The sequence below is a fragment of the Pithys albifrons genome, chromosome 10 (assembly GCF_047495875.1).
Source record: "Pithys albifrons albifrons isolate INPA30051 chromosome 10, PitAlb_v1, whole genome shotgun sequence".
NCBI lineage: Eukaryota > Metazoa > Chordata > Aves > Passeriformes > Thamnophilidae > Pithys > Pithys albifrons.
The window spans coordinates 7,953,931-7,979,554 of NC_092467.1; the positions used below are offsets into that span (position 1 = coordinate 7,953,931).

Here is a 25,624-nt window from a genome sequence, read left to right on the forward strand (position 1 = left end):
TTAAGAGTATTTTTTTCTGCAAGTTGGACTTAGGAAACACAGCACAAGAGCAGCAGAGCAGTGATTGATGAAGTGCAAGAAGGAAAACACCTTCCTGTTGTGAATCCCATTCCCATTTGGTGGCATCAGCACATATTTGTGTAACCTCTCCATGTCAGGGAACTGTGATGAGAGTAACTCGTATTGGGAAACACCCCCTCATACCTTTTAGGCAGTCTTAACATAAAGTTGCTTATGGTTCTGTCATGAAGGGCTGGGGTTCATAGTGATTCTTCACCCATCAGGTGATAGCCAGAGATACATGTACCACTTTCCAGATCCACCCATCTCTATCTGTCAGCCATGGAGGACACTCAGAGGGACAGTTTAGACCCAGACCACAGCATATGGTGAGGCACTGAACAGGCTGACTAGAGGAGTTGTGGATGCCCCACCCCTGGAAGTGCTCAAGGCCGGGTTGGATGGGGCTTGGAGCAACTTGGTCTAGTGGGAGGTGTCCTTGCCCATGGCAGCGCGGATGGAACTGGATGATTTTCAAGGTCCCCTCCAACCCACACCATCCCACATCATCCTATGAGTATTCGATACTGAAAACCCAGTGAGCAGAAACATCCTCAGTGGTCTCACTATGCCCTACCCAAGACCTTGTTGACTTTGGAGATGATTCAGAGACTTCCCTCTCCAAGTGAAGGGCACACACCACACAAGAAAAGACCAGGCTTTTTTTTTTTTTATTTTACCAGATATTTTTTGTCTTTTAATTTCAACTTGGTACATGATTTCTGACAGTGTGTCAGCATCTCCTGCTGGGTCAGTCATCTCTAGACCCTGCTACATTCAGTGTCAGATTGTACAGTGGCGATGAGCCAGTGTTTGAGCCTCACAGTCACTTGCATGTCTTTACAGGTCGTCACTTACATCATTTGTGAACAGCAGCACAAAAGGACACAACATGAAAACGAGAGTGGGGATGAGGTGAGGGCCAGATGAAGGCTCAGCCCTACGAAGAACTTTCCCCAGGTTCCCACAGCTTCAACAGGGATGAACCTGATCATGGGGTGGGAAAGGCAGGGCTCTCCCTCCTTTCTCCTTCGCCCAAGGGGTGACGACATGGGCTGCAGTGTTTTCCAGCGCCAGGACAGCAGTTCACACTGGGCTAGCACCCATATTTGAGAGTATGGGATGGGGTCACTGGTGGAGGCAGGCTGGACCCAATGTGGGAAGGAGGAGTGATGTAGAGAAGCATGGCTGAGCCCCGATGGGCCTGGATGTCCACCAGCTCCAGCAGCGTTGTCCACCCCACACTGACCTCCTGGACACATCCAGCAGTGGGGACACCAGGACCTGGCCACCACGTTGTCCCCATCAATCTGCTGGCAGAAGAGCAGGTTTCTGAAGCCAGCTCTGCTTTGTGTTTCAACTGCACCTCAAAACCAGTCGGGCAACCTGAGAACATCAAAAATAACCAATCCCGAACCCCAAATTTATCTCCTGAAATGGACTGATGTTCCTTCCCTGCCACTGGGCTTTTGCAACCAAAACATAACGCTTATAAAAAGTAAATTATTTCCTCTTATAACTTAAGTGCATTGAGTATTTCCTTAAATATGGTTCACGCTGAAAATAAAGTTACTTTTGCTGTACAGTAAATTTCTGATAGACTTAGAAATAAACTTTGTTGTTACAATCTGGCAGGTGTGGCCGTGTAGTACAACACTCACAGCCACACAGCTCTGCACACACACGTGTGTACACACACACACACACACACACACACACACACACACACACACACAGCCCCTTCCTCGGGGACCATGTTAGGGGTTTCTAGCTTTCTATATTCGCATGGGAACATCTATCTCAAAAGTTCCTATGTTTAAGCAGCGAGCACTCAAACTGGTTGAGGAAACATAGGGGAAAAAAAATCCTGCAGCAAAATTTTCCCTCGTGTTTCCCCAAAGCACTGTCAGATTTTCAAATTTCAAAGCCTGGCTGATGCTGCAGGCTGTCTCCATGAAGATCAGCAGTTCGCTCTTTCCAAAGGTGGTACAGAGGGGATACATCACTGGGATGCTCCTATGGAAGAATCCCCCTCCCCCTTGCAAAATGAGAAATTCGTTTCCCCATTTGAAATTTGAAAATCCACCAGCCAGCTGCAAAAACCACTCCTGTCCCTAATCCTAGGCTCCTAAGAGAAACATGAAACTATGCAACCCATAACTTAACTCGCTCCTTGGGAATCCCAAGCTACAACATATTTGACAGCATCCCAGCAGTGTTGCTTCTCCCTCCCTCCCAACCCCGAGGGCCCTGCAGCCCCTCCTGGGGCAGCGCAGTGGCGGCAACTGCCCCGTGCCAGGGACCACGCTGCGCTCAGGAGGTGAAGTAGGAGTTCTGCATGGAGTAGAGGTGGTCGATGGGGTTTCCCACTCGTGCCTGGAGCGGCCCCGTGTCCGTCGTAGCAAGGAAGCAGTCACCCAGGTTGCTCAGTGAGGTATCATCGCTATCCAAGTCGTGGAAGAGGGGCTCGGCACCTTGGGAAGCAGGGAAGGAGCAGAAGTGCTTCAGAGCCTGCTTTCTCCTCTGGCACTTGGACAGTGCCCAGTACCCCCAGGTTTTGCAGTGTGAGGTATTTAGGGGTGAGGAACCACAAGAAACCACTGCAGCCCTCTACACCTGTCCCCACCACAGCTCAGCATCTCTGTGAAGCAGAGAAGGCAAGAGGTAAACCCTGGAGCCCTACCGTATGGATGCATGTGGTCTCCAGGCATTTGCGGTGGGGTGAGCCCTTGCCGGAAAGGGTCGGAGCCGTAGACACTTTGCTCCATGCCCAGCAGCTGCTGGGGTGGGGGCAGAGTGGTATAGGGGTTCAGCATCCCCTCCAGCCCTGTGCTGCTGCTGCCGTTTGTCTGCGCTGGAAGATAAGACCGAGTCACCAGCACAGTCAGGATGCTGCTTTTTGGGTGGCCCAGCAACACTGAGAAGCCTGGAGATTGCTGGAAAATAGGGAGACCCCAAGAGTGGGGAGAGCTGGGTGTGAGGAAGGTACCTGAGCTCAGGCGCTGTGTGTTTTGCTGATCCTGCTGCTGCTGCTGCTGCCTCCTAGCAAGCTTCTTCATCTGGGCAAGGAAGAAGGGGAAAAAAAGGGAATGAAATCATCCCCTGGACAAAGCCAGGAGGGAAGGAGCCCCAGCAACAGCCACTGGTGGGGGGTTACCCCTTGCACCCACCTTTGCTCGCTGGTTCTGGAACCAGACCTGCACCACGCGGACACTCAGCCCTGTCTCTGCTGCCAGCGTCTCCCGCACCTGGGAGAGAAGAATGACAGCGGTGCCTCAGCCCACCCAGCATTTCAGGGGGACTTTAGAAGGGGACAGAGCAGCAGTCGGGGCAAGTCCTTGCCCAGCATCCAGGGCATCCACAACGGCTGGAGGTGACTGGGCATGGGCCCTTTCTCCCCATACCTTCCTGCAGGGCTTGGAGGAGACCTCAAATGATGCCTTGAATGCCCTCCGCTGCTGCGTTGTCAGGATTGTCCGGGGCCGCTTGGGCCGTTTGTGATCCTTCCCATCCTCCGTGCCCTTCCCTGAGGCTTGGCCCAGTTTGCAGATGCTGTCCTCATCATCACTTTTGCCTAAAGGGGGAAAAAAAACAGGTCCTTTACAGACAATGAGCCACACAAACCACTTCCAGCATGTCCAAAATAATCTGGAAGATTTAAAACAAGCTGGTGTTGGTGGGGATCTTCTTGTGAATGTGTATGAAACGCTGAGGCTTAGGATTGGCTTCCTCATGGCAGCTCAGAGACGAGAGAGCTGCTGTCACTTGTAGTTTGTGGTTACTTAACCAGTGGGTTCTTCTTTACCCCAACAGTCTGAGCAGCTGCAATGTGGAAACCTGGACAGCTGATTTTCCCTCTATCAGACCCAAATCTCTGACTGCTCCACAGAAATTTTCAGCCAGGCCACAGCTGGGGACACATCTGGACAGAGACACACGAGTCACATCTATGAGGAGACAGAAGACATTGAGGACCGCTGTGCCCCTGGGGCCGTCCTGCAGCCCAGCTTGTGACAAGACATGGGGTCCCTCTGCCTGGACAGCACAGGTCAGGGTGCTGCATGGGCAGGCATTCTCAGAGAGGGCAATGTGTTAGAGAAGAACCCCTCACAAACACCTCCTGCTCTGCTCCACTGTGGAGGCCTCCATTTAGAGCACAGACCTTTAATCACACATTTAAGGAGCATATTCTGGCCTGTATTTCCGCCTTTTTGTGTAGTTTTAAATCTCCTTCAGGCTTCAGCCCAGGGGTACTCTCTGTGATGTGCTGCTCCACTGCATTCCCAAGCACCAAGGTGTTATGTCCCTGATTCTCTCCACCACTTAGGGCCACTGAGCTGTCAGAAGGAGCTGCTCTGGGAAAGCAGACAGCACTGCCCTACCTCTTCCCAGCCCTCCTCATTTACTGCATCACCACAGTGCTGATGACCTCGCTTGTTAGCTGGGGTGGGAAGGCTGAATGCAGGTTTGATAGCACAGGTCCTTCCCTGTTATTAGCTATAAATCACTTACACCTTTTCCAGAAAGTTCCCGCACTATTCATTTGGGAATTGATAATGGAGCTGAGGTGCTGGTTTGATACAGATGCAGGTTGCAAGGCTGTGCTTGGACGAAGTCCATCCCACGGCTGCTATGGCTCTGGGAGATGGGAGTGCACCAGGGAGTGTGAGCCTGGCTCAGAGTAATTCAGGGTGAAAACAGGTCAGGTCAAACCCCATGGCAAGAGCTAATCATGGGTCATACATCAGGAAAATGTAAATCCAATAGCAGCCCAGTTGGGAATGAGGAAAGATGGGAGAACATCCCCAGGGTGAGGGGTGGCAATGATCCCCGTGGAGCAGAAAGGATGCTCTCAGTTATCTCTTCCCTCTATACCACTGGGCTCTCTCCTGGGCTCACCAGCCAATATAGAGACCTTCCCTGTGGTGAGGACTGGTATGGATGGGACAGGGAGAGCTCTTCATGCTGGCAGTCCCCAGACAGATGGGACCTCAGTGCTGGGCCCCAGGAACCAGAGCCTTGCTGCTGCTCCAGCACACTGCTCACTCATGACACATCCATGGCATGCTCACAGCAACAGGAAAGAAAAACTTCTGTTTTCTTGCGTATCTCAACACCAGAGAAGTAGCACTGCAGTGGATCTGAGAGCCCCAGCACTGGGGAGGCCCAGGGTGTGGAGTCTCTGATGGCTAACGGGACTGAGCCGCAGCTGCTGCTGCCTCCTTCTCAGTGCCAGCACAAGCAGGGTCTCTGCTCCGCTGAGCTGCCAGCCTTCCTGAAACCTGAAGGCATCTAATTTTTATGGAAAGGTAGATATTTTTAAAAATAACATGAGGAATGTCAAATGGTGTCTGAACCCACTGGCACCCTAGCACGAGGTGAGCACCCCACTCCCCTCCAGTCTGGGAGGGGCAGAGCCCAACATGGTGAAGCCACAGGCTCATGGACTCCATCAAGTGCATTGATGCTAAAAACCCACACCAAGGGGGAAAACACTCTCAGAGCAGCCCCTCTGAGCCCTCCCCCCACCAACACCTGCTCCCTAAATCCCTCCCAATGTCAAAGGGAAAGAAGGAAAAGTGAAGCCGGATTTGGTGGGATATTACTTTTAATTAACTCTCCCTTTCAAGCCTTTCCCCACTGAGGAGGGGGGAGAAATTAATGACTGTCTGGGGCTGCCCCTGACGTCACCTGGGAAGGGGCTGGGGCGATGGATATTGTGCGGTGTGCCCTCGGTCCGACCCGTCGAGCCCACATCCCGCCGCCGGGGCCAGGACATTCCTCGCTCAGGAGGATTTAGGGAGAGGAGAAACGTTAGGACGCTTTTAATTGGAAAGCAGGGTCCTCTTTCAGAGGGGCTTGTTTACTTAGGCTGGGCGGCAGAGGCTCGGGGGAGGCAGTAATTGAAGCAAGGGTTTGGGAGATTACAGACAACATATGGCTCGCTTTTTATCTGTGCTTTCTCATAAAGTGGCCCTCGGTGCGCAGCAGCCGGGGGGGAAGGGAGGGTGGGGGGCTTCAAAGCACTGAGGGGGGACAGGGAAGAGGCTGAACAAGCACATCACACACTGCTGGGGAAGGGCATCCAGGACTGGGACTGGAGTGGGGACACCCCTCTGCATCCCCCAGCTTGGCAATGGGGTCCCCAGGGTGGAGGCAGCAGGAGAGGGAGAAGTGACACCACACTGACCATTCCCATGGGATGTGGACCTGGACAGGCCCCACTGTGCCACTGTCCCCAGAGCCATGCAACATTCTGGGACAAACTGCTGGTAGCCACCAAAAGCAGGCAGGGATGGTGGTGGGGCTAAGCTATGGGGTCTGCAGGGAAACGGGAAGGGCCAGGACCCCCCAGTCAGAGGCAGCCAGGGGATGTCAGGGGTTTCGGGTTGGATTTCTGACCAGCCAAGGGATTGCTGTGCCCTTTTGACTCCCACACTGGCCCTTCACATCCCTCAGGTCTCAGCTGGAGTTTCTACTGAAATAAGTATTTCCCCTGGAGGTTTTTGCTAAGTTGAAGCTCTTGCTTTGGCCTGAGCCCCTGGAAGTAGGGCTGGACCACAGGCCGATGAGTCGCTGGGGAGGAAAAGCTCCCCAACCTTTCCCAAACTGCCCTTTTCCCCTACTAGGAAGAAACCCAAACCATTGTGGCCAATTTACTTACTTTCCTGCATGACATCTCCTCATTGGTTCCTATTTTAACTGAAAAAGTTTGCACATCCCAGAGATAAAAATAATAATTCTTCAATCAGTTAAGGACTTTCCCAGGGCTAAGGCAAGAGTCAGCACCAGCGTGCCAGATCCGCCTGCACTCCTGCCTCTTGAGCTACTCCAGCACTGGACCATCACTCACCAGCTCCCCCCAGCCACCTCCTCCCATGGCTTCACTCTATTTTTTAAATATCATCACCGTTATTTGGGGGAAGGATTTTTTTCTCCTGAGCGAGCAGGGTTGCAGAGCTTGGACAGAATCTACACAGGCAGTGCTGCAAGGCAGCCAGGCTCTCCCTGCAGAGGAGCATGACATTGGAGAGAAATGTGGGCTTTGGACAATTCTTGCTCCAGATCTACTAAAACCACCCCTATCCCTTCACACATCTTCTCCCAGCTATAGAATTCCAGTGCCTGGCAGAGAGCACCAGGTTTTGTTGTGTCCATGCTTTGCACCTTAACACTATACTCCTAATCTTGGTTTCTGCTTTTTAAATTCCAGTGCTTTGCTTTAGCAGGGAAAAGACAGCCCCCTGCCAGTTGCTGGCAGCCCTTTCCAGAGCATGCCATTCTAAAGGCAAATCCTTCCCTCTGCAATGCACAGTTTTCCCCAGTGTGGGTTTTTAAGAGGAACTGAGAGACCCAGGTGTGAGGTTTGCCACCCTGGCAAGGAGCAGTGCTATGTGGGGACAGCGTTAACACAAGCATTTCTGCTAGCAGATCATTTCCACCCCCTGGTCCCCAGTGCTGGGCTTTCTTACTAAATTTGTCTTCCTGGGAAACATTCAGATTGATTTGCATTGACTGTGGATACATATTCTAATGTTGATCTGATGTTCTGGGCTACGTAACCCAGCTGTGTCACCTTGGCTAGAGCAGGATATCAGCCCCCTGCCCAACTCCAGCTGCAGTGCCACCTCTTCTGCAGTTCCCTGTGGCTTTGCAGTGTCCCCACAGTGTCAGCATGCTGGGCCAGCAGGCTGGTTCTGGCTATCACTGCTTGGGAAGCTGCTGGGGACACAAAATTTGCTGTTTCTCTGCTGCCAGCTCCCATTTTAGTTCTGTGCCTCAGTTTCCCATTGTTATTAGAAAGGGTGAGTACACAGCAGAAGCAGCTCACCTCGCAGATTTAGCCCAAGGAAGACAGTGGAATGCTTGGGACTATGATTTTTTTAGTATGAAATCTCTCAGTTAGAGTGCATTTATACCAGAGGCAGCTCTTCCATTTTCCCAGGTGAGAAGGTGGGAGATGTCATTTCAACCAGCTACCCTCCCACAATGGGGGAGGCTGTACCCTCCTCAGGGTGGTGCCCTGCACAGACGAGGAGCACAAACCCTTACAGAAATGTGCCTGCTGAGATGGGATGGTGCACAGAGCGTCCTCTATCCATGCAGCCCCTCCACTGACAAGGTCCCTGCTCAAGCCCTTGCCACTGAGGTGGGAGGGACTCTGGTTGGAGCATTCACAAGTGCCAACAGTGCTTACAGAGCTTTCCCCTTCAGACCAAAAGGCTGAAGTTCAGGGCAGTGAGCCCAAACCTCACCTCCAGACCCTCCCACGCTCACAGGGGCCTTGGAGTGGTACCAGCCAGGGAGATGCCGGGTGCGGGTGGCCCCTTACCAGAATCCGACAGAGCCGGGCTCACCAAGCTCAGCAGCTCCCGCTCCTTCTCGTAGTCGCCCTTACAGAGGAGCTGCCCCTCCTTCAGCACAAACTCGTCGCCCTTCTGCAGGCGCCGCTCGCAGACGCAGCAGCAGAAGCAGCGCAGGTGGTAGACGCTCTTCTGGGCGCGCATCACCAGCTCGCTGGGCGCAATGGCCTCCAGGCACCCCGCACACTTCACTGCAAACAGCCTGTGGGAGCAAGAGGAGATCCCACTGTGACACCGAGCTGCACACGGGAGCTGCTGGGGACAAGGGATGGGGCACCCATGGTAGGGAGATGGGCATTGGCACAGGGTCACTGTGACACCCCTTTGGTGTTTGGATTGTGCTGAGGAGCTGGGCACAATGGTGCTGGAACCCCTCAGTGACATGGCATGTGCTGCACACCTGCCCTGTGCCAAGAGGGGATAATGCCTTTGGGTCAACCTCAGCAGTTTTGGTTGGCCTGTTGCCAGATGCTTACCATGAATGCAGTCAAATGATGAAGACCCAACATCCAGATGCTCCAGGTGCCAAACAAACAGGTGCCAAACCCAACAGCCCAGCTACCACCACCACAAGACACAGGACAGAACACACTCATATGAGTTTTATCACTTCAACTCTACATGTCCACCTGCTTCCAACTCATGCCTAGACCTAAGGAAATGCTGAAGATGTCAATGGAACCAGTGAGCTCATTCATCTGCAGAAACCATCTGCGTGGTCAGGCACCCACAAACTACCCCACCCCTCAAGCCTGCGTCACTAGAACAGCCCCATTCCTGCTTGCAAACACATCAGGAATGTCTAATACATCATAAAAAGTCTCCATGGCAGCAAGTTTGGGGTTAAGGCTGGTGACAGACTGAAGACTTGATGTGTCAAAAGGAAAAGAAAAAGCTCAGCTTGTTTCTTGACATTGATGTGACAGCATTTGAGGCATACCTAATTAAACTGTTCCCAGGTTTCAACACACTGGCTTTAGACTTAAAAGTCAATAATAATAACAGCAATAACACTTTACATTGAAACAGAGCTTTTCTTTCTCTAATTTTAAATGTTCTTACTGAAAATGATCAATGATTTGCAGCTGGGGAAACTGAGGCAAGAAGAAAAGAGGTGGCAGCATCACTGTTGGGTGGAGAGGACCTGGAGGCACCTGGAATTAACCCTGGACTGAATATTATAAGTGAATGGGATGTTCTCCCCAATAAAGATGTTTGAAGGTATCAAACCAGAACCTCTTTACCACCCCTAAATATTTGAGTTCTTGGCTTGGACCCCATAAAGAAAAAAACCCACTGTTTACCCATTTTTGTTTTAAATATCTGTGGGAACTGGACATTATTAGTCCCCTGTCTTGATGACTTTGTCCCAGAAAGAGAAGTCAAAAGTCAGCACACATCCTGCAGAGGTTATCTCCGAACACTGCCCGAGTCCCAGCCTGGGGATGCCCCAGAGACTGACAGAGGGAGCACCACACCCAGTCTTCCCCTGGCCCTAGACAGCTCTCTCTTCCATGGTGCCCATGCCATGTTCTCTCTCATCCCTGGGGGAGATGTGCAGAGCCAGGGGGCTGGGGCTGGCTGGGAAGGGACAGGCAGCCCTGCAGCCACCAGTTGGCTTTCAATCCTTTCTCTTTTTTGTCTGATACACATAGGAAATGTGCTGAATCAGTCCCATTCCTACAAGGAAATGACCAGATGCAAGCAAAAGCCTTGCAGGAAAACCATCAGAAAATGGGGACCCTTTGAAAAAGATTTTGTGATGAACGAAACAAGGAGATGGAAGCAGAGCAAGGCACATCCAACTCTTCGTGTCCCCAGGGTAGGTCCCAAGGCAAAGGCAGGTGTAACACCAGAGAAGCTGCAGGACAACACCTCCCCACAGCAAAGGGGTAGTGCCTTTCATTTCACTGCCTTCCTTGTCCAACATCTGATAAAGAGCTGTATAAACTGATGAAGAGGGACAGGAGGCTCCGCTGCACCGGCAGCGAGCCCGGCAGAGCTGGCAGCAGCTGGTCACACCTGTGCCCGTCTCACCAGGAATCAGGCCTTGCCTGCATGGAGTCAGCAAGCCCAGGCAATGCATCCCATTGGTGTAAAGAGGGCAGATATGCACAGGAGCAGAGGGTCATGCCTGTCTCCTCATGCCAGGGGGCAGGGTCAGACACAGGGCATCACCCCCCGGTATCCCACACCACAGGTGGTGAGCACCAAGCTCTGGAGGCAAACAGCTGCCCACCAGATGTGCACACAGCTGGCAGAGTGTCAGGGCGCACTGCCACCCCTCCAGCAGTGCCCAACAGCCTTTAGGGCTGTGTGTCTGGGGTTAGGAATGGGGCTCACAAATGTACCACATTTAACTGGCACTTTCCTCCTCCCACCTTCAGGTTCTCTCATGGACACTTCGTGCTGGCACATGGGCTATGCCTGCTCCCTCCCAGGTCTTCCCCAAACAGTGTTGGGAAGCACAAGGATGTGGTGCATCGTTCTCCCCATACCACGCAAATCCTGGGCATGCTTAACAAATTGTAGGATCCTCATAGAAGTAGGAAAGGGGTATTTCAAAGCTTTTATAAAACACTATTGTCCCCACAGAAAGCAGAAAATCATCAAAGAAAAGGTGGAGATTAGGGAGTTTATAACTCCAGATATTGCCATTAGTATCTTTTATTTTTCTACATTCAGCTTTCATTTGCCATGTTTACATACAACTGCCTGTCTCTTAGATGTGTGTATTTCCAACATCCCTGTGACTGCTGTGGGAGGAGAGGATGTATATTCCCTTGAAAGCATCCCTTCTGAAGGGTCATTTTTTTCTATTCCAGTCCCAAGAAAAAATGGCTTGTGCTAATATTTCTATAGCCACTTCATCTTTAATTACATCTCTTTTATGTCAAAGTGGAGGCGATTTGTATTCATCTGGTAACACATTCTCATCTTATTTAAATGACGCTTAAGCCCTACCTGTTGGGATTACTAACTGCTCTCTGTAATAAAATATTGATAAGCTTTTACATTACTGCCATCTAATCTTCATAAATGAATGTGCCCAAAATTTGTTTCCAGAGCACTTATTAGAGAGTCACACACCTCTGTCAGTCAGGCACAGCAGCACCAACACAGTGATGGATGTTGCATGTTGCAAAGCAGGAAGGTGTGAGTTTTAGGTAAATGGCTGCCTAATATTAGGTACATAAAGCCATTCTGAGGTTGCTGAATGAATGATTTCATTTCCCAGCTGCCGAGTCCTCAGCAGCTCTCACTGAGGGATGCCAGTCAGACCAGTCTTTCCCTGCCCAATGCAGGACTTCCCCATCCCTGGGCAACATGAGAGGCAGAGAAATCCCCACAAAACCTCTTCCACAGTATGAAACCATAAAAACCTCCTTATAAACACACAATAAACTGAGACCTTAGGTGCTAAAATGTGACAGGCAGAAAAAACACAGCCAAAGTCAGTGATAGAGGGAGCACAGGGACTCACTGGTCTCTTGAGCCCTGGGACTGGGGGGTAACAGCATGCACGGATAACCCCCTGCACAGACAACGCCACAAATGTATAACCTCATGCATGGATTCCTCCATACAGTAACAACTCCATACAGGATAACTCCAGCATGGATAACCCCTGCATGGATAACTCAGCTGAAACACTCTTGGTCAACCTGAGATGAGGCTGAAGGAAAATTTTCTCCAGCACCAGATCTAACAATTAATTTAACATTTTAGCCTGAGCAAGATACACCAGACTGGATCCAGAGATGCCTTCCTCCATCTCTGAGATCCTCAGCTCTATGCCCATCTCCCTTCCACTGCAAGCAGGCCACAGTGCAAATGCCATCTTTTCTACCCTCTCTATCTCTTTGTGCCTTTCTGCAGCTGCTAAAGGGACTGTGAAGTTTTATTTTCCTGAAGGAGGTTGCACAAAAGAGAAGAATGACAAGCTCTGCCCATGGATTTCAACAGGTTTTAAACCAAGGACAAATTACCACCCCCTGAATTGCAGTGGGAGCACCTTCACTTCTGCCATCCTTGGGGTGCTGCCAGCTTTAGTTCTCAATACAGGGTTTTGTCCCCTCCATAGCCTGGGGTTCCAAAGCTAAAACAGGCCTGGCTGGCAGTGGTGCATTTGTTTAGCCAGGTGGGAAGCTGGCAGGCACAGGCCAAGGCACCAGACAGGGAGACCTGCTCAGCACAGGGATGCTCAGTGGAGTCCCAGCCTGCCACTGGCAGCTCACTAAATGCCTCATCGAAGTGATGACAGCAAATGTTTGTAAATGAAAAAAACCCACTCAGCTTAGGAGGAATTGGAACAAAAAAATGGTGATGTGAGCCCTTTTTATCACAATACACAGCCTTTTGTGTTTGTTCTTAAAAAGTTCCTGTATTGATTCATCTGCCTTTTTTAAGTTTAGGGCCCTTCTGAAATGACCATCTGCTGTTTTGAAACGGAAAGGTTCTGGTGGCGGCTTTCAAGAAAATCCTGAAGCAAAATATTTGGGTATTTCCAAAAGTGCAACATTTCTGATGGTGTTACAGATATCCTCCCTTCCCCAAGACACAGTCCCACTTCTCCACACCTTTCCTATTCCTCAAGAAAGCATCCCAGACCTCTCCTTTGGGGTTTGGCATCCACAGAGCACCACTGAAACCTAGAAATGTCGAAGTGTGGCCGAAGCCACCTCCGGGGTGTCCCGTGTCCCTTCCCAACGCACCAATGGAGGGGGTGCGGTGTGGGCAGCCCCAGTTTCCCACTGGAGCCACCACCCCCTCTTTCTGCCTTTATTTTGAGGTGACAGGCTGAAAGGGGCCGTGATTGACGGGCGCTTCCCGGCTGCTGTCTGTCTGCGTGCGCCGCATACAAACGGAGCCTCCCCGGGGAGGGGGCGGCGGGTCAGGGACGCCGATATTAAATACTGATAGACAAACCTCAATCGCTGCGCACAGGGTTGGCTCAAGCAGCGGGGAAGGTGAAGCAGCTCTGCTGGGAGGTGCGATGCTTTCCTCCCTGCCTGCACCAGCCTGTCTAGGGATGTGATGAGAGGGATAGGGGCAGCCCTTTTGGGACCCCCACAGGCTCCCACTGGAACAGGCACCATTGGCACTGGCCCCTACAAAGCAGCTGCCCTGCTCGCCTCCCTGCCAGGGCTGCCCACAGCAGATCCACAGGGATGCTGGGTTTTCCAATACTTCTGTGCAGAGACCTGACCAACTCATCTCCTGCTCTCGCTGCAGCCGAGGAGCCTGAGCAAATCCTGAGCTTCAGCGCTCCACGGGAAGTGAAGACACCGGATTGAGTTGTCTTGGCACTTGGTCACCTTCTCACTCACTGTCACTCATTGGAAGGGGGGGGCAGCAGTGCTGGGTCCTCAACAGGCTGGCAGTGGAAAAATGCCAGTTGCTGTCAACCTCACACCCATGGCTTGGGAAAGAGCCACTGTCCTGCTGCTGCTGGACTCACATCACCCTGTCCCCACTCTGGCCCCTGTGAGGCAAAAGCGTGAAGCACAGGGAATGGGGCTGTGGGCAAGCAGGAAGGAGGACGGATGTACCCCCACATGTGGTGCCAGTGAGGGCAACCCCCAGCAGCAGCCATGGGGGACCATGTGGATGCTTGGCCCTGGCAGGAGGGGTGCCGAGGCCATGGGAGCAACTCAGAAGGGGCTGAGTCCACCTCAGTGCTATGGAGAGCAGGCTGGCACATCCTGGGGATGGGGAGCATGATTCAGAGGGCAACTCAACACCAGTGATCCTGGGGACCTTCAGGGATCTGGACTCCTAAACTGAGGGAGGAAAGCACTCACAGCTGCCCTTGCTGCCCTCACCACACACTCAAAGCCCTCGGAGAGCTCTCCAGTGGGACAGAGGAGAGATGTTTTGCCCGGGGCTCTTCTGCTGACCCTTCCCAGTCTCCTGGCTCCCTCCCCCCCACTCTGAGGCGGACAAGTGTTCGCTTTACTGCCTGGCAACGGGGCCGGGGCTAAGCTTGCTAAAATATGAGTGTTTTTTGGCTGGAGTACCAGAAGGCTGCAGTCCTACAGAGAGAAAAAAATTGAGCACTCCATGCCATGGCTCCAGAAAGGGGGAGAATTAGGTTTCACACCGAGCAGGCTGGACCATGGCATTCTTTAGTTAATGCTTAACAAACGCCCAAACAAAAGCAGCCAACTTTGCTGCATGTTTGTAAAATGTATTCTCAGCAGATTCGAGTTTATTGGAGAATTCACTCGCTTTGCAGCAAGTGGCGTTTTCCTTTTTTTTTTTTCCTCCTTTAATTTCCCTTCTCCCTCCCCCCCGGCTCAAGCCCTTCTCATTCCTGCTGCCTGAATGCGTCTTCCGACACTCTGAGGGGACATGGCAACCAGGCTGAAATGGGCTTATTTCATCCCAGGGGCTGATGTGAGCTCGACTCCATGGCCCCAGGGTGCAAGTTGTGCCCGGGGTCCAGCCAAGCTGCTGCTGACAACTGGGAACAGGGAGTCTGAAAAGCAAAGCCTTGGCCTCTTGCAACATCACCCCTGAGCAGCTGGGTGGTGGCTGTCTATGAGAGGCCAGGAAAGCAAGGAAGGGAGGTGAAGCCCTTTCTCCACCTAACCCAGTTATCTTGTGGTCCAAACCCAGTGGTTCTACCTCATCCAGCATCCCATTCTGCTGCACGTCCCAACCCTGCACACCTCCTTAGAGGGCCCATCATGGCAGAGGATGCCAACAAGCAGAGCTTGCTTTCAAAGCCAGAGGCAGTGTTGGGGATGGATGAGGCATGGAGGAGGGGGACAGCACTATCCAGGGACTCCTGAGGCTTTGAAGGGGTTAAACTGAGGGGTCCATGCCTAGTATTCTGCAGAAACATCCCTAAACAAGCTCCAGCCATGATGTAAGTACCTAAGCAGGTCACATAAACCCTCTGGGGCCTGGTGCCATGGCAGAGGACAACTGGTGATGAGGGACATGGTGGGGAAATAGTGGCAGCCAGGAAAGGGAGACAGCAGAGCAGAGGGGGTTTTAAATCCTCCTTCTGCTACACATGAACCATCCAAGCTTTCCCAAGAAAGGACACCTTCATCCCTGCCTCCTGGACGAAGTCCAAAAGTGGTCACTTAACACCTCTGGGACCCTCCAGAGACCACACTGTGACACTCAGGGGCATTGCTAGAATGATAGGGTTAAGTAAACAGACAAAGGAAGCCTTTCCAGCAAACTGCCACTGCTAAAACACACCAGCAACTTTCAAGCCTTCTCCACATCAAAGTAAAAGGTCGAGCAAGTACACAGCTTCTAAGGCTGCTTTGAGTTGCTTCATTTCTGATCAAGGACATACTTTAGTCAGACTGTCACCAGCAAAGTCCTGTTGCAGCTGATGGCTCTGTGTCCCCTCCAGAAGCCTGATAAAAATGCACTGTGGATTGCAGGAGCAGCTAGAAAGCAACCTCTTGAGCAAAGTTAGAAGAACAAGAAGAAAATGCTGATATTCCTCCCCACTTCCCTACAGGCTGATTCTTTTTGTGGTCCCCTACTTGTAATAACAGTCTGTAGCATCAGGTAGGGAGCTGGCCTCATCCCAGCAACAACTGAGCACCTGGTTTTGGAGGCAAGAGGCACACAGGTAGGAGAGAGAGAGGCACACACAACACCACATCCAAGCCCAAATGCCCTCCCAATGAAGACAAACCAAGGATCGATCCCATCCAGCCCCCAGCACAGCAGTTTTGCATCCAAGCGATGCATCTCCCACCAAGCTGAATTCTGAGCAGCGACTCCCCTCGCCCCCCTGCCCCCAAGAAAACAAGGATAATTGAAAAACCACAATATCACTAGTCAAATTTAATATTGAGAGTGAGTGAGCGGGAGCCAGAGGTCAGAATTAATTACACCCCACCATATTTCAGCACGCTGCCGCAGCTCCGTGTCCTTTCCTTGGGGAGCAGCGCTTCCACAGAGAGGTCGACAGACATTATTAGAAAGGACTGATTTAAACGTACCCCCAGGAGCTTTTCAGCTTGTCTCTTCAGAGCCTTTGTTTGTACTGAGATTAATGGAGAGGCAAATGATGGAAAAGCAAAGTCACCAGGAGCAAGAGGATGTGCCATTGCTGCCGCCACCACCTCGATTTGGCTGGTTTTGTAAGCGGGGCAGGAAAAACCAGGAGAGAAGGAAATGCTGTTCACATAATTCATTTTGTGGATAAAAATGTGATGATCTTGAAAACTAATATTTTTGTTTTCCAAGAAATGGATATCTTGGCTAAAATCTCCTGAGGGCTGGCTTTTCTGCCTCCTTGGGGATTTTAATACACATACTGGTTTTTTAACGTGCTGTACCACTGTGGGGGAAGGAGCTGTTTTTGTTCTGCTCCAGCTTAAGGTACCCTCTCTTTCAAATCATTGTATTTGTTTCTGGTATTTTTTAAGCCTCCTGTGACAGAAAAGTCTTTCTATTTTCCATTCGTATTTTCAAAAGAACATTTACAAAAAAAAAAAAAAGACAGGAAAGAAGAGTGTTCAGATCAAACAGAAAAATCTCCTTCCTTGGGCACAGCCAGTACTTTACTAGTCCCAGCCCTGAGCCACCTGATCCAGCATCCAAGTCAGCCCTACTATAAGCAGAGAAAGGACTTGGGACTTCCCAGTTCCTTCCAGCCCCATCTTCCTCATGATGCTATAAATTCACCTCCACCTCGTACCAGCAGGTTCAGAAAGGGAGCAGGCAAATCCAGGGGCTTGACTTCAACACCAGCATGGTTCCACGAGTCCAACCTCACCCTTAGGACCCCCCATATCCCTGCTGCCCGGGGTAGCATGGGCTCCTCTGGCCTTTGGGAGGATGTCCTGGAGCATCCCCATCCAGGGCACTGCGGGTGGATGTGCATCAGGTCCAGCCGTGCCACCGGCGCTGGGGCTCCCGGCTGCTCTCCAGTCTCCTAGGCTACAATCAAGGCTTGTGTTTTCCCTTATTAAACAGAATCCCCACGTTCCCCCCAAGGACTCTCCAAGCTCTCAGGGATGGGGCTGCAGGAGCTGCCGTTTCCCAGGCGTTTAAAATTCACAGGGTGTTCGTGCCGATGTGCCAACACGGCAAATTCTCATTAGGGGGTGGCCAATATCCTGTCGAGCTTCCCGGCGCTCCAGCGGCTGTAAAAACCGCTCGGCTGTATAAAAGCTAAACAGAGTCGGACACAGAGACAGCTGCTCCGGACCAGCTCGGCAAACAGAGATCCACGGGAGCACACCGGGCGCTGCCAGCAGGGAGATATCGTTCTCCCGGCTGGGTTATTTCTTGCCTTATCTTTTATTTCCCTGCACCCCAGCTCACTCTCAAGCGGGGTTTTGCATAAATATCATCTGTGTGTGTTGTCAAGTCGTTGGGAGGGGGTTAAGGTTTTTTTTTTTTTTGATAGCATTTCCACAATGGGAAGCAGCTGTTGTGGTTAACAGGCTGCTCCGGAGCAAAAGCTGCGCTGCACATCGAGATATCTCAGAAGAGGCATCCTTCATACATAGCTCTGTGCACTAGAGAGCACTATAACATGTGTTTCCATGAAGTTTGTTAACTACTCGGCTAAACAAGCGCACTGGAAATGCCAGAGGAATATGCTCTGAAATGAATGGAAGCATTTATCTGAAAAGACATTAAATTTAAGCCATCTTTTTTTCGCCCTGCTCCATTGAGCTCACGTTGCTGTACTCTTCTAGTCTGTGCTCTTGGGATGGGGTTTCAGGGCAAAAAAATGCTTGGGGTGTGTTTTCCAACCTCATTGCACCTGAGACAGGGATGAGGTAACAGATGATGGCACATGGGGGGTTTCTCATGCCATCAGTGGTCCAGGGACGTGGTGGGACAGTCAACTTGGCTACAGGGAGCAGGTCATCAGCCATGATTCCTGCAAGTGACCTGCTCCCAAATGACATCCCATGTGTGGAGAACCAGAGCTGCTCTCTTGTGAGTATCTGAGCATCAGCTTCTCAGAGGTACTGAGCATCCAAGGGGCTCAGTAAGCCCCAAGGTGCTCAGTCTTATAATAAACAGAGACAGAGCTTCAGGAAAATCTGATTATTGAGTGTTCAAAATTTGATTGCTTCCCTAGAGCTTTTTCCTTTTTAGTCTGATGAAGTCTAGGAGGGAAGCTTACATTTTTAGCTAACACACTGTTGAAAATTCAGTAATACACCAATGCGAATCCAAACCTCGCTTTGACTTTTGCGCAGCGACGGTATTTTAACATGACTTCAGTAGCCACGAATGCCCCCCTAAAAAGGAACGACCTGATGTCAGTAAATGAGCAGCAGTCTCAGATCCTGACAAAATCAGGGGGGTCAATATCCTCCATGGGGACAAAATGCTCAGAAGGCTCCAAAGTAGCCTAAACGTGCTCAGCACAGGAGCTGGTTAAGAGTTTTCTGATAATTTCCCTTCATTCTGCTTGCTCTATTTTTACATATATATATATACACATACACTCACACATATATACATAGAGACAACACATGTATATATCCATTAACCATCTTATTCTGAAAAGTTTGAGCTTTCCACAGAGGTTTTTTTACATTCGGCCATGAGCCCAAGGGAGCCTCTCTGGTTCAAGTCACTTGGGTACCGCAGGGCTGTGCTCAGGGATGTTGAACCGTCTGGAAAAAGAGGGACTCGGGTGCTTTGCTCCTGCTTGGCCAAACCCTGGGTTGAACACCATCTTACCACTTCCTACCCAAAATATTTCTCTGGAGCATTTTGATCTGAAAACACCTCTTTTCTTTTGCCTTAACTATTTTGATTTTCACACCAAGACATGCTGAGGCTGAGTGCTGACACCCTGGAATGTCCTTCCAGGCAGGAACTCTGTCCCACACACCCCTCACACCCCACTCTGCCCACAGCATTCCCCAGTCTGTTCCCATCACCGGGGCACCTGAGAAAGCTGAGCAGGGATGTGGGAGCAAAGAGCAGAGAACCCCACAAGGGGAGACGAGAGTGCATGAACAGCCCTGTCCCCTGTGCCACCGCTGGGTTTATGCCACAGTCATGGTTGCAGGGATGGTGCCAGCTTGCCAGGCTACCTGAGACAGGTCCCAGTGCTGCCAAGGCACTAGGATGATCTTTTGATAGATTAGATGGCAAGAGCAAACACACTTTCTCCAGGAAACAGGTTCCTGCCACTCGTCTGCTCAGGGTTATCACAGTGTCAGGGGCGGCAGCCCTTCCCAGCAGCCTCCGGCGGCCATAGAGGCAGGATATTACTTTGTTGCTTATTCATTTTATTGCTTCTCCTTTCTAAATATTTGCCTGGCAGGGAAAGGATTCCCTTTACACCATATCTGTTTTTACAGGTCAATTGAATTTCTGGCGCTCTCAATCCCTCTTTCCCTCCAATTGCATTTGCAAAACAAATATTGATTGTACCAATTAGCTGTGAATCCCTCGTGGAAGATATCTCAACGCCTTCAGCTGGGAGAAGGCTCTCCCAACTACTGGATATGCCAGTGGGATGGAAGTTCACAGAGCAGCAATGCCAGGATATGGCTGTGGAAACCCCAAGCAGGACCCTCCAGAAGACAACAGCAAGAATGATGTTGCTAATCCTTCCAGGTAGAAGGCAACATCTTTGAAGGGTATTATATTGAAACTGGGGTGTCCCCTCACACCTGAGACAAATGCAAACTAACCTTTGTCTACTGTTCGCTCTGGAACCCAATGATTGCAACCAAAGGAGACCACAAACAGCACCAACAGCCAGGCAGGAGGCTGAATCTGCTGAACCACCAAGCCACTCGTCCCTAGCAGAAGCCTCATGTCTTTCACTTCAACACTAAAGGCACCAGCTCATTCATTAATGGCATGAAGCCCTGCCAGAGCAATTTAGTTTGGATATTAGGAAAAGGTTTTTCACCCAGAGGGTGGTTAGGCACTGGAACAGGCTCTCCAGGGAAGCGGTCACAAGCCTGCCAGAATTCAACAAGTGTTTGGACAATGCTCTCAAGGCACATGGTCGGATTCTTGGGCCAGGAGTTAAAACTTCAATGATCCTTGTGGGTCCCTTCCAACTCAGGATATTCTATGATTCCATGAGTTGGATAGAGATAGGATAAGAAAGACACTTCTCTCCCACTAGGTGTTGGGAACTACCTTCTTTTTTCTTCCCCCTTTTGTTAGGTGTGGGCAAGCAAGTGGCTTTGGGCAGCACCACGAGCACGCTTTTCCTGCCTGCCCCAACATCACTTGCTCTATGCAAAAGCTGGCAGATGCCTTTTTTAGGGGATGAACTAGATCATAATAATAAGGGAGAGCACTGTGCAGAGCTTTGCTGCAGAGCAAAAGACCATGCTGACATATTCTTGCAAAATCACATCCTTTAAAAAAAAAAAAAGTTTTTCCCCAAACATATCTTTAGGGCTTCCCCACACGATGCTGGTCTTTTCTGAGCTGTCTCACAAAAAGAAACAGGCACATTCAACCAAGTACTACGTCACACTTCATCACACTGATTTCATTAATCTGGGTTTTATTTGTGGCTTCCTTCAAAGGTTTCATCAAAATCCACAACTGTCACAGGGAGAAGGGAAAGACATCTTGGTGGATAAAGAGTCGGTGTGAAAAACTTGCTGTATTTTGCTCTGATGCTGTCTAAACAACTTTTAAAAGAACAAATGAGGTGACCAAATAGCACAGCAGTGCGAGGCAAGGTGGGGATGCTTCACCCTCACATGCACCAGCCTTTGGGGACTCTCATCTTCCACTGGCTGCCACTGGGACAAGGGTCCCCAGCCCTGCCTGGGATGGCAATGCCAGCCCTGGTGTCACTCCAGCAGGACCTGTGGCACAGCCCCACATCTCACAACCCACTGATGGCCACTGGCAAAGCATTCAGAGCACACTGTTAAATGTATCCTGCCTGTGTCAAAAGTCACAGCCCAAGGCAAAGGCACAGGGTAGCAAGGTGGGGTGGGGGAGGCTGATGGATTAGCCATTGAGGCGGGACATGGATTAGCCAGTCAGTCTGCAGCCTGCTGGGGCCAGGATGTGGATTACCCTGCTGCAACAGTGCAGGAGAGATGCTGGTCCATCCCGGTGAGGACTCCCAGGCTGCTGGGGATGCCCAGCCTCTTCTGCAGTTCTCCTCAAAGCAATGCTGCAAATCCCAGAAAGCAGAGACAGTTCGCAGGCCCCTCAAGATCCTCTGAGCCTGGGAAAAGCAGAGTGCACAGCCAGCCTAGGAGTGCAGGACTGGCCCAGCATTCAGGAGAAATGCCTTTTCCCTAAAAATATGGGATTTTTTCCCCCCACATTTCTCCAAGTCACAGCAGCAGAATTCAGGTTCCCCCTGCAGTGCTGGGGTAAAATGAGGTATAACACAGAGCAGTCACCCTCCCATAGCCAGATCAAGGGCACAGGGCCTGTTGCCCACAGGAGGGTCACATCCCCCCAGCAAGCTGAGTTAAAGCCAGGACAGAGATGTGGATATATAAGATGCTGACATATGTACATGAGCCAGTTCATCTGATGACAGCATGAACACATCCAGCATCCCAGGGTGGAGGGTGGGAAGCAGATGCCTGGTTAGCGAAAGGAGAGACTGGACACAAACCACTCACACTACTCTGCAGCTTGGACAAGTACAAGGCTATTTGGCTCCGTGTTTTGGGCTCAGGCCCATCTCTCTGGTTTAAAGCAGCTGAACAGAGCCCAAATGCTCATTAAGTCTGCCTAGAACTGGTTCCGCCTCCAGGACATTTCATCCCAATATGAATCCGATGTTCCCCTTTGTGGCTACAAGGAATTTAGGGCGAGTGAGAGGAGGCAGCCCCCATGGCCAGGGCAGTACTGCCAGCTCCCAGTGTTTCACTCAAATGGGTGATAAAGGATGCTGAAGGCCCTGTGCCTACAGCCTGGAACTGGGTGAGAATCCCATCTTTTTACTATTTCCCTATTACCTCCTCCCACTTTAAACTGATCTCCCTGGGCTGCAGTAGGAACTGGAGCTCTCAGGCTAGCAAGTCCCATGATCTTGGAAACAACCAAGCAAAGGCAAAGAGCCTGGTATTTATCCTCAATCCATGTCAAATGACATGATGTGAAAACCAAGGTCAGGAGCAGTAATTTGTTTTGCCAGCCTGTCTCCAGGATGCACAGAGCAGAGGCAGCCTGAATCCCCCTCCCGCGCGTCAAGCAACACATGTGCCCATTCCCTCCCAGTGACATCCCTAAGAAGACGTCACCATGCCACCTCCCAGCCTTGATGACCCCTCTAAAGGTCAGCACCGAAGGCATGTCCACCACATATGGTTATTAGTTCTCTGTGGGTCCATCCATCCCTCCACTACAGCTGGGTGAACAATTCACAGCGCATAAATTTATCTAGCAGATCTCAGCCCACGTGCTGTTTGCTAACAGTCTGTAGAGAGGCTATATTTTATCCCTTTGGGTTTCTTGGCCAGCATTCAAGCTCCTGACCCTGATTTATTCGCAATCGGGCAAGAGCCACATTTCATCTCCATAGGCCACGTCTGCACAGAGCTATTCAGAGCACGTGGCTCGATGTCCCACAGCAGCGCCAGGACATCTCACCATAAGGCAGCCCTGGCTCTTTGCAGCACCTCCAAGAGGTAACCAGGGGGGGTTGTATTCAAAAATAGGCTCTGCGGGGGCAAACCTTGCCTGACGAGAGCAGCATGGCCAGAACAAACCGCACCTCTCCTGCGCATGAAGGCGATGAGAGCTCCAGATGCTACCTCAGGCTGGCTCGCCGCCTGTCCCCATCCCATCTCACCATCTCTTTGCCTACCTCTCTGCCTATTTATAGTCATGGAAGACCTTTGCACAGTGCCCAAGCAGCCAGAGGGTTGAGTGTATAGGCGGGATGGCAAATGCCGCTCTTTAACTTTCCAAAGTCCTTTTCTTTCTGCCTCCCAAGGGGGCTGCCATGGACAGTCAGGCATGACTTTGAGGCAAAACCTTGAGACCAGCTAGAAAATATCACTCAGAGCTACACTCATCACCAGCCCAGCCCTGGGGGTTTATAAAGCACCCTATGCTGCGTCTCAGCATGTTTTTCCTAGGGGAGTAACCCCACTCATTCACATGTGAGCATCCCTCTGTGAAACTAAACCAGATAACACAATCAGGATGATGAGAGAGGGACAGAGTAATCTGCAGAATTAAGAGAAAAAGAGTCATGTGAAGAATCAGGGTTAGTACTGGGAAGCATCAGGGTTAGTACCAGCCCTATCTGACATCTTCATTGGCAATTGCAATTAGGGACTAATTAGCATGTTAATAACATTAGTAGGAGATAATAAACTGGAGAGGATGGAATGGAGCAAAACAATTTGAAGGGGACTCTGGAGAGATTAAAAAAAATATACACAAAGGAAATTCAGCTGGGAAAAATGCAGCTTCTGCAGTTCAGGGGAAAAACATCCGGAGCAGATGCTACGGCGGGAGGAGGAAGGCGGGAGCAGGGAAGCGGAAAGCAGCTCGGTGTGGGAGCAGTGTGTCAGGCCCACGAAGGAAGCCAGCCCAGCCCACCAGCTCCCCAGCAAACAGGCCCCAGGCTTGCCCACAACTGGCTCAGTGAGCAGGGCAATCTGCAAGGTTTCACCAAGAGAGTAGAAGAAGGACCAGCACTGCATGCTGGTGGTCAACTGCTGGGGTGGGCTAGTGCTGTGTAGGAAAAAAAATATCCCAAGTAGAACCATTAAATGCAACTTGACTTCATCTGAAGCTGTTTGCCCCTGCTGGGGCTTGGGAAGTCCCACGGCATGGACATTTCCCTGCTCAGCTGTAGCTCTGTGCCTGGCTCCCAGGTGCATCTACCAATACAGGAAGGCAAGAGGTGGCAGAGAGCTGTCATTTTTCACCCTGGGTGGAGCAAGGCAGGGAGATAGCAGTTGGTGTGCAGAACTAATGGTTATGTTCATGCATAAGGAACCTCCACACCTCAGTTGTACACAGAAGTGGTTCCTTCTCCTTCCCTGCTGAGTCCCACAGTACCACCAGGACTCACTACATGCCCTGCATCAACCAGCATGAAGTGTTGGATGCTGCTGCCCCTCCAGCCATGCTGAAACCCCCCGTGTCTCCTCCACCACATGAACCCCCAAGACCACTTGGTGCCCATCATTGTCTTATGGGCCATGGGATGAGGGGTGGACCCTGAGGGTGGAACAGCTTGTTGGTCCCAGTCCTGGCATCACTGCTGGTCTACACTTAATAGCAAAATGGATAGAATTGTTTTCTTGTAAGAAAATACTGTAACTAAACAACCAAAATGGGGTAACCCAAGTTCCTTTCTCACAGGGACTCTCATGGACCTGTGCCTCTTAGTGCAAACCAGTGACTGCAAAACCAGGAAGGATACAAATGATCATGGAGGGAGGATGGTGGGGCTGCAGCCACTCTCACATTGCTCTGGGAGCCCCAAACAGGACAGATGAAACTGCATGAAGCACACCTTCAGCAGTGATCTAACTTCTCAATTCCAGTGGCAGGAAGGACTTTGCTCATCCCTGAGACGTGCAGGGTGAAGAGGAGATCTCAGACAGGCTTGCTTGATCTCTGCAGCTCTGCTGCACCAATAGCTCCTTTTGCCAAATAAAAAGCAGCAGCCGACAGGATTGCAGGGAAAGGGCTGGGCTCATTGAAACACCCTTCACCCTGATACATGGCTGCTCCTTCACCTCTCAGCTGTAGTCCTATACCCCCAAACCCTGGTGCTCCCCAGTTGAGCATCCTTGGGAGGCCCTGTCTCCTCTCCCAGTGCCTGATAATCCAGGCAGACTCAACAGGACCTGACTCACTGACACTTGTCCCCATCCTCTGGGGACAAGGAAAGTCACACCAGCCATGTCACAGTGTCTCCTCCAAATGGCTGCTGTCACCTCTGATGTCTGAGAGCTCAAGCCCTTCTGTGGACTATCTGAAGGGTTTAAAAACAGAACCAATTCAAGGGAAACCCAGAATTCTAACCCACCAGGACTAGTGTTGTAGCAAACACGAGCTCTGGGCTGTGCAGCTGCCCCACAACGGGAAGGGGCAGGAGTTTTAATGCCCAAAGGGGGATTGAAGTGGTTCCTGATGCTCAACGATCTGGAGGCAGGAAGGGAGAAGAGATGCTTTCCCGTGACTTGTGGGCTGTTCTCAGGCTGTCCTTGCTGCCAGGTCTTGGGCAATTTGATGATTTTTGTTGCAAACTAGAAGAACAGGAGACATAT

General features: G+C 51.0%; 1 protein-coding gene across 1 annotated transcript in view; it reads right to left on the bottom strand.

Moving 5' to 3' along the window:
• Positions 1–2,311: 2,311 nt before the first annotated feature.
• Positions 2,312–25,624, bottom strand: part of LMX1A (LIM homeobox transcription factor 1 alpha) — a 43,061-nt gene continuing 19,748 nt past the window's right edge. The window contains exons 4-9 of the mRNA XM_071565104.1: positions 8,393–8,625; positions 3,465–3,634; positions 3,231–3,308; positions 3,050–3,119; positions 2,744–2,914; positions 2,312–2,534 (exon numbers count right to left, since the gene is read on the bottom strand). Coding sequence (XP_071421205.1) covers positions 2,374–2,534; positions 2,744–2,914; positions 3,050–3,119; positions 3,231–3,308; positions 3,465–3,634; positions 8,393–8,625 — 883 coding nt within the window. The 3' untranslated portion in view covers positions 2,312–2,373. The remainder of the gene's footprint in view (positions 2,535–2,743; positions 2,915–3,049; positions 3,120–3,230; positions 3,309–3,464; positions 3,635–8,392; positions 8,626–25,624) is intronic.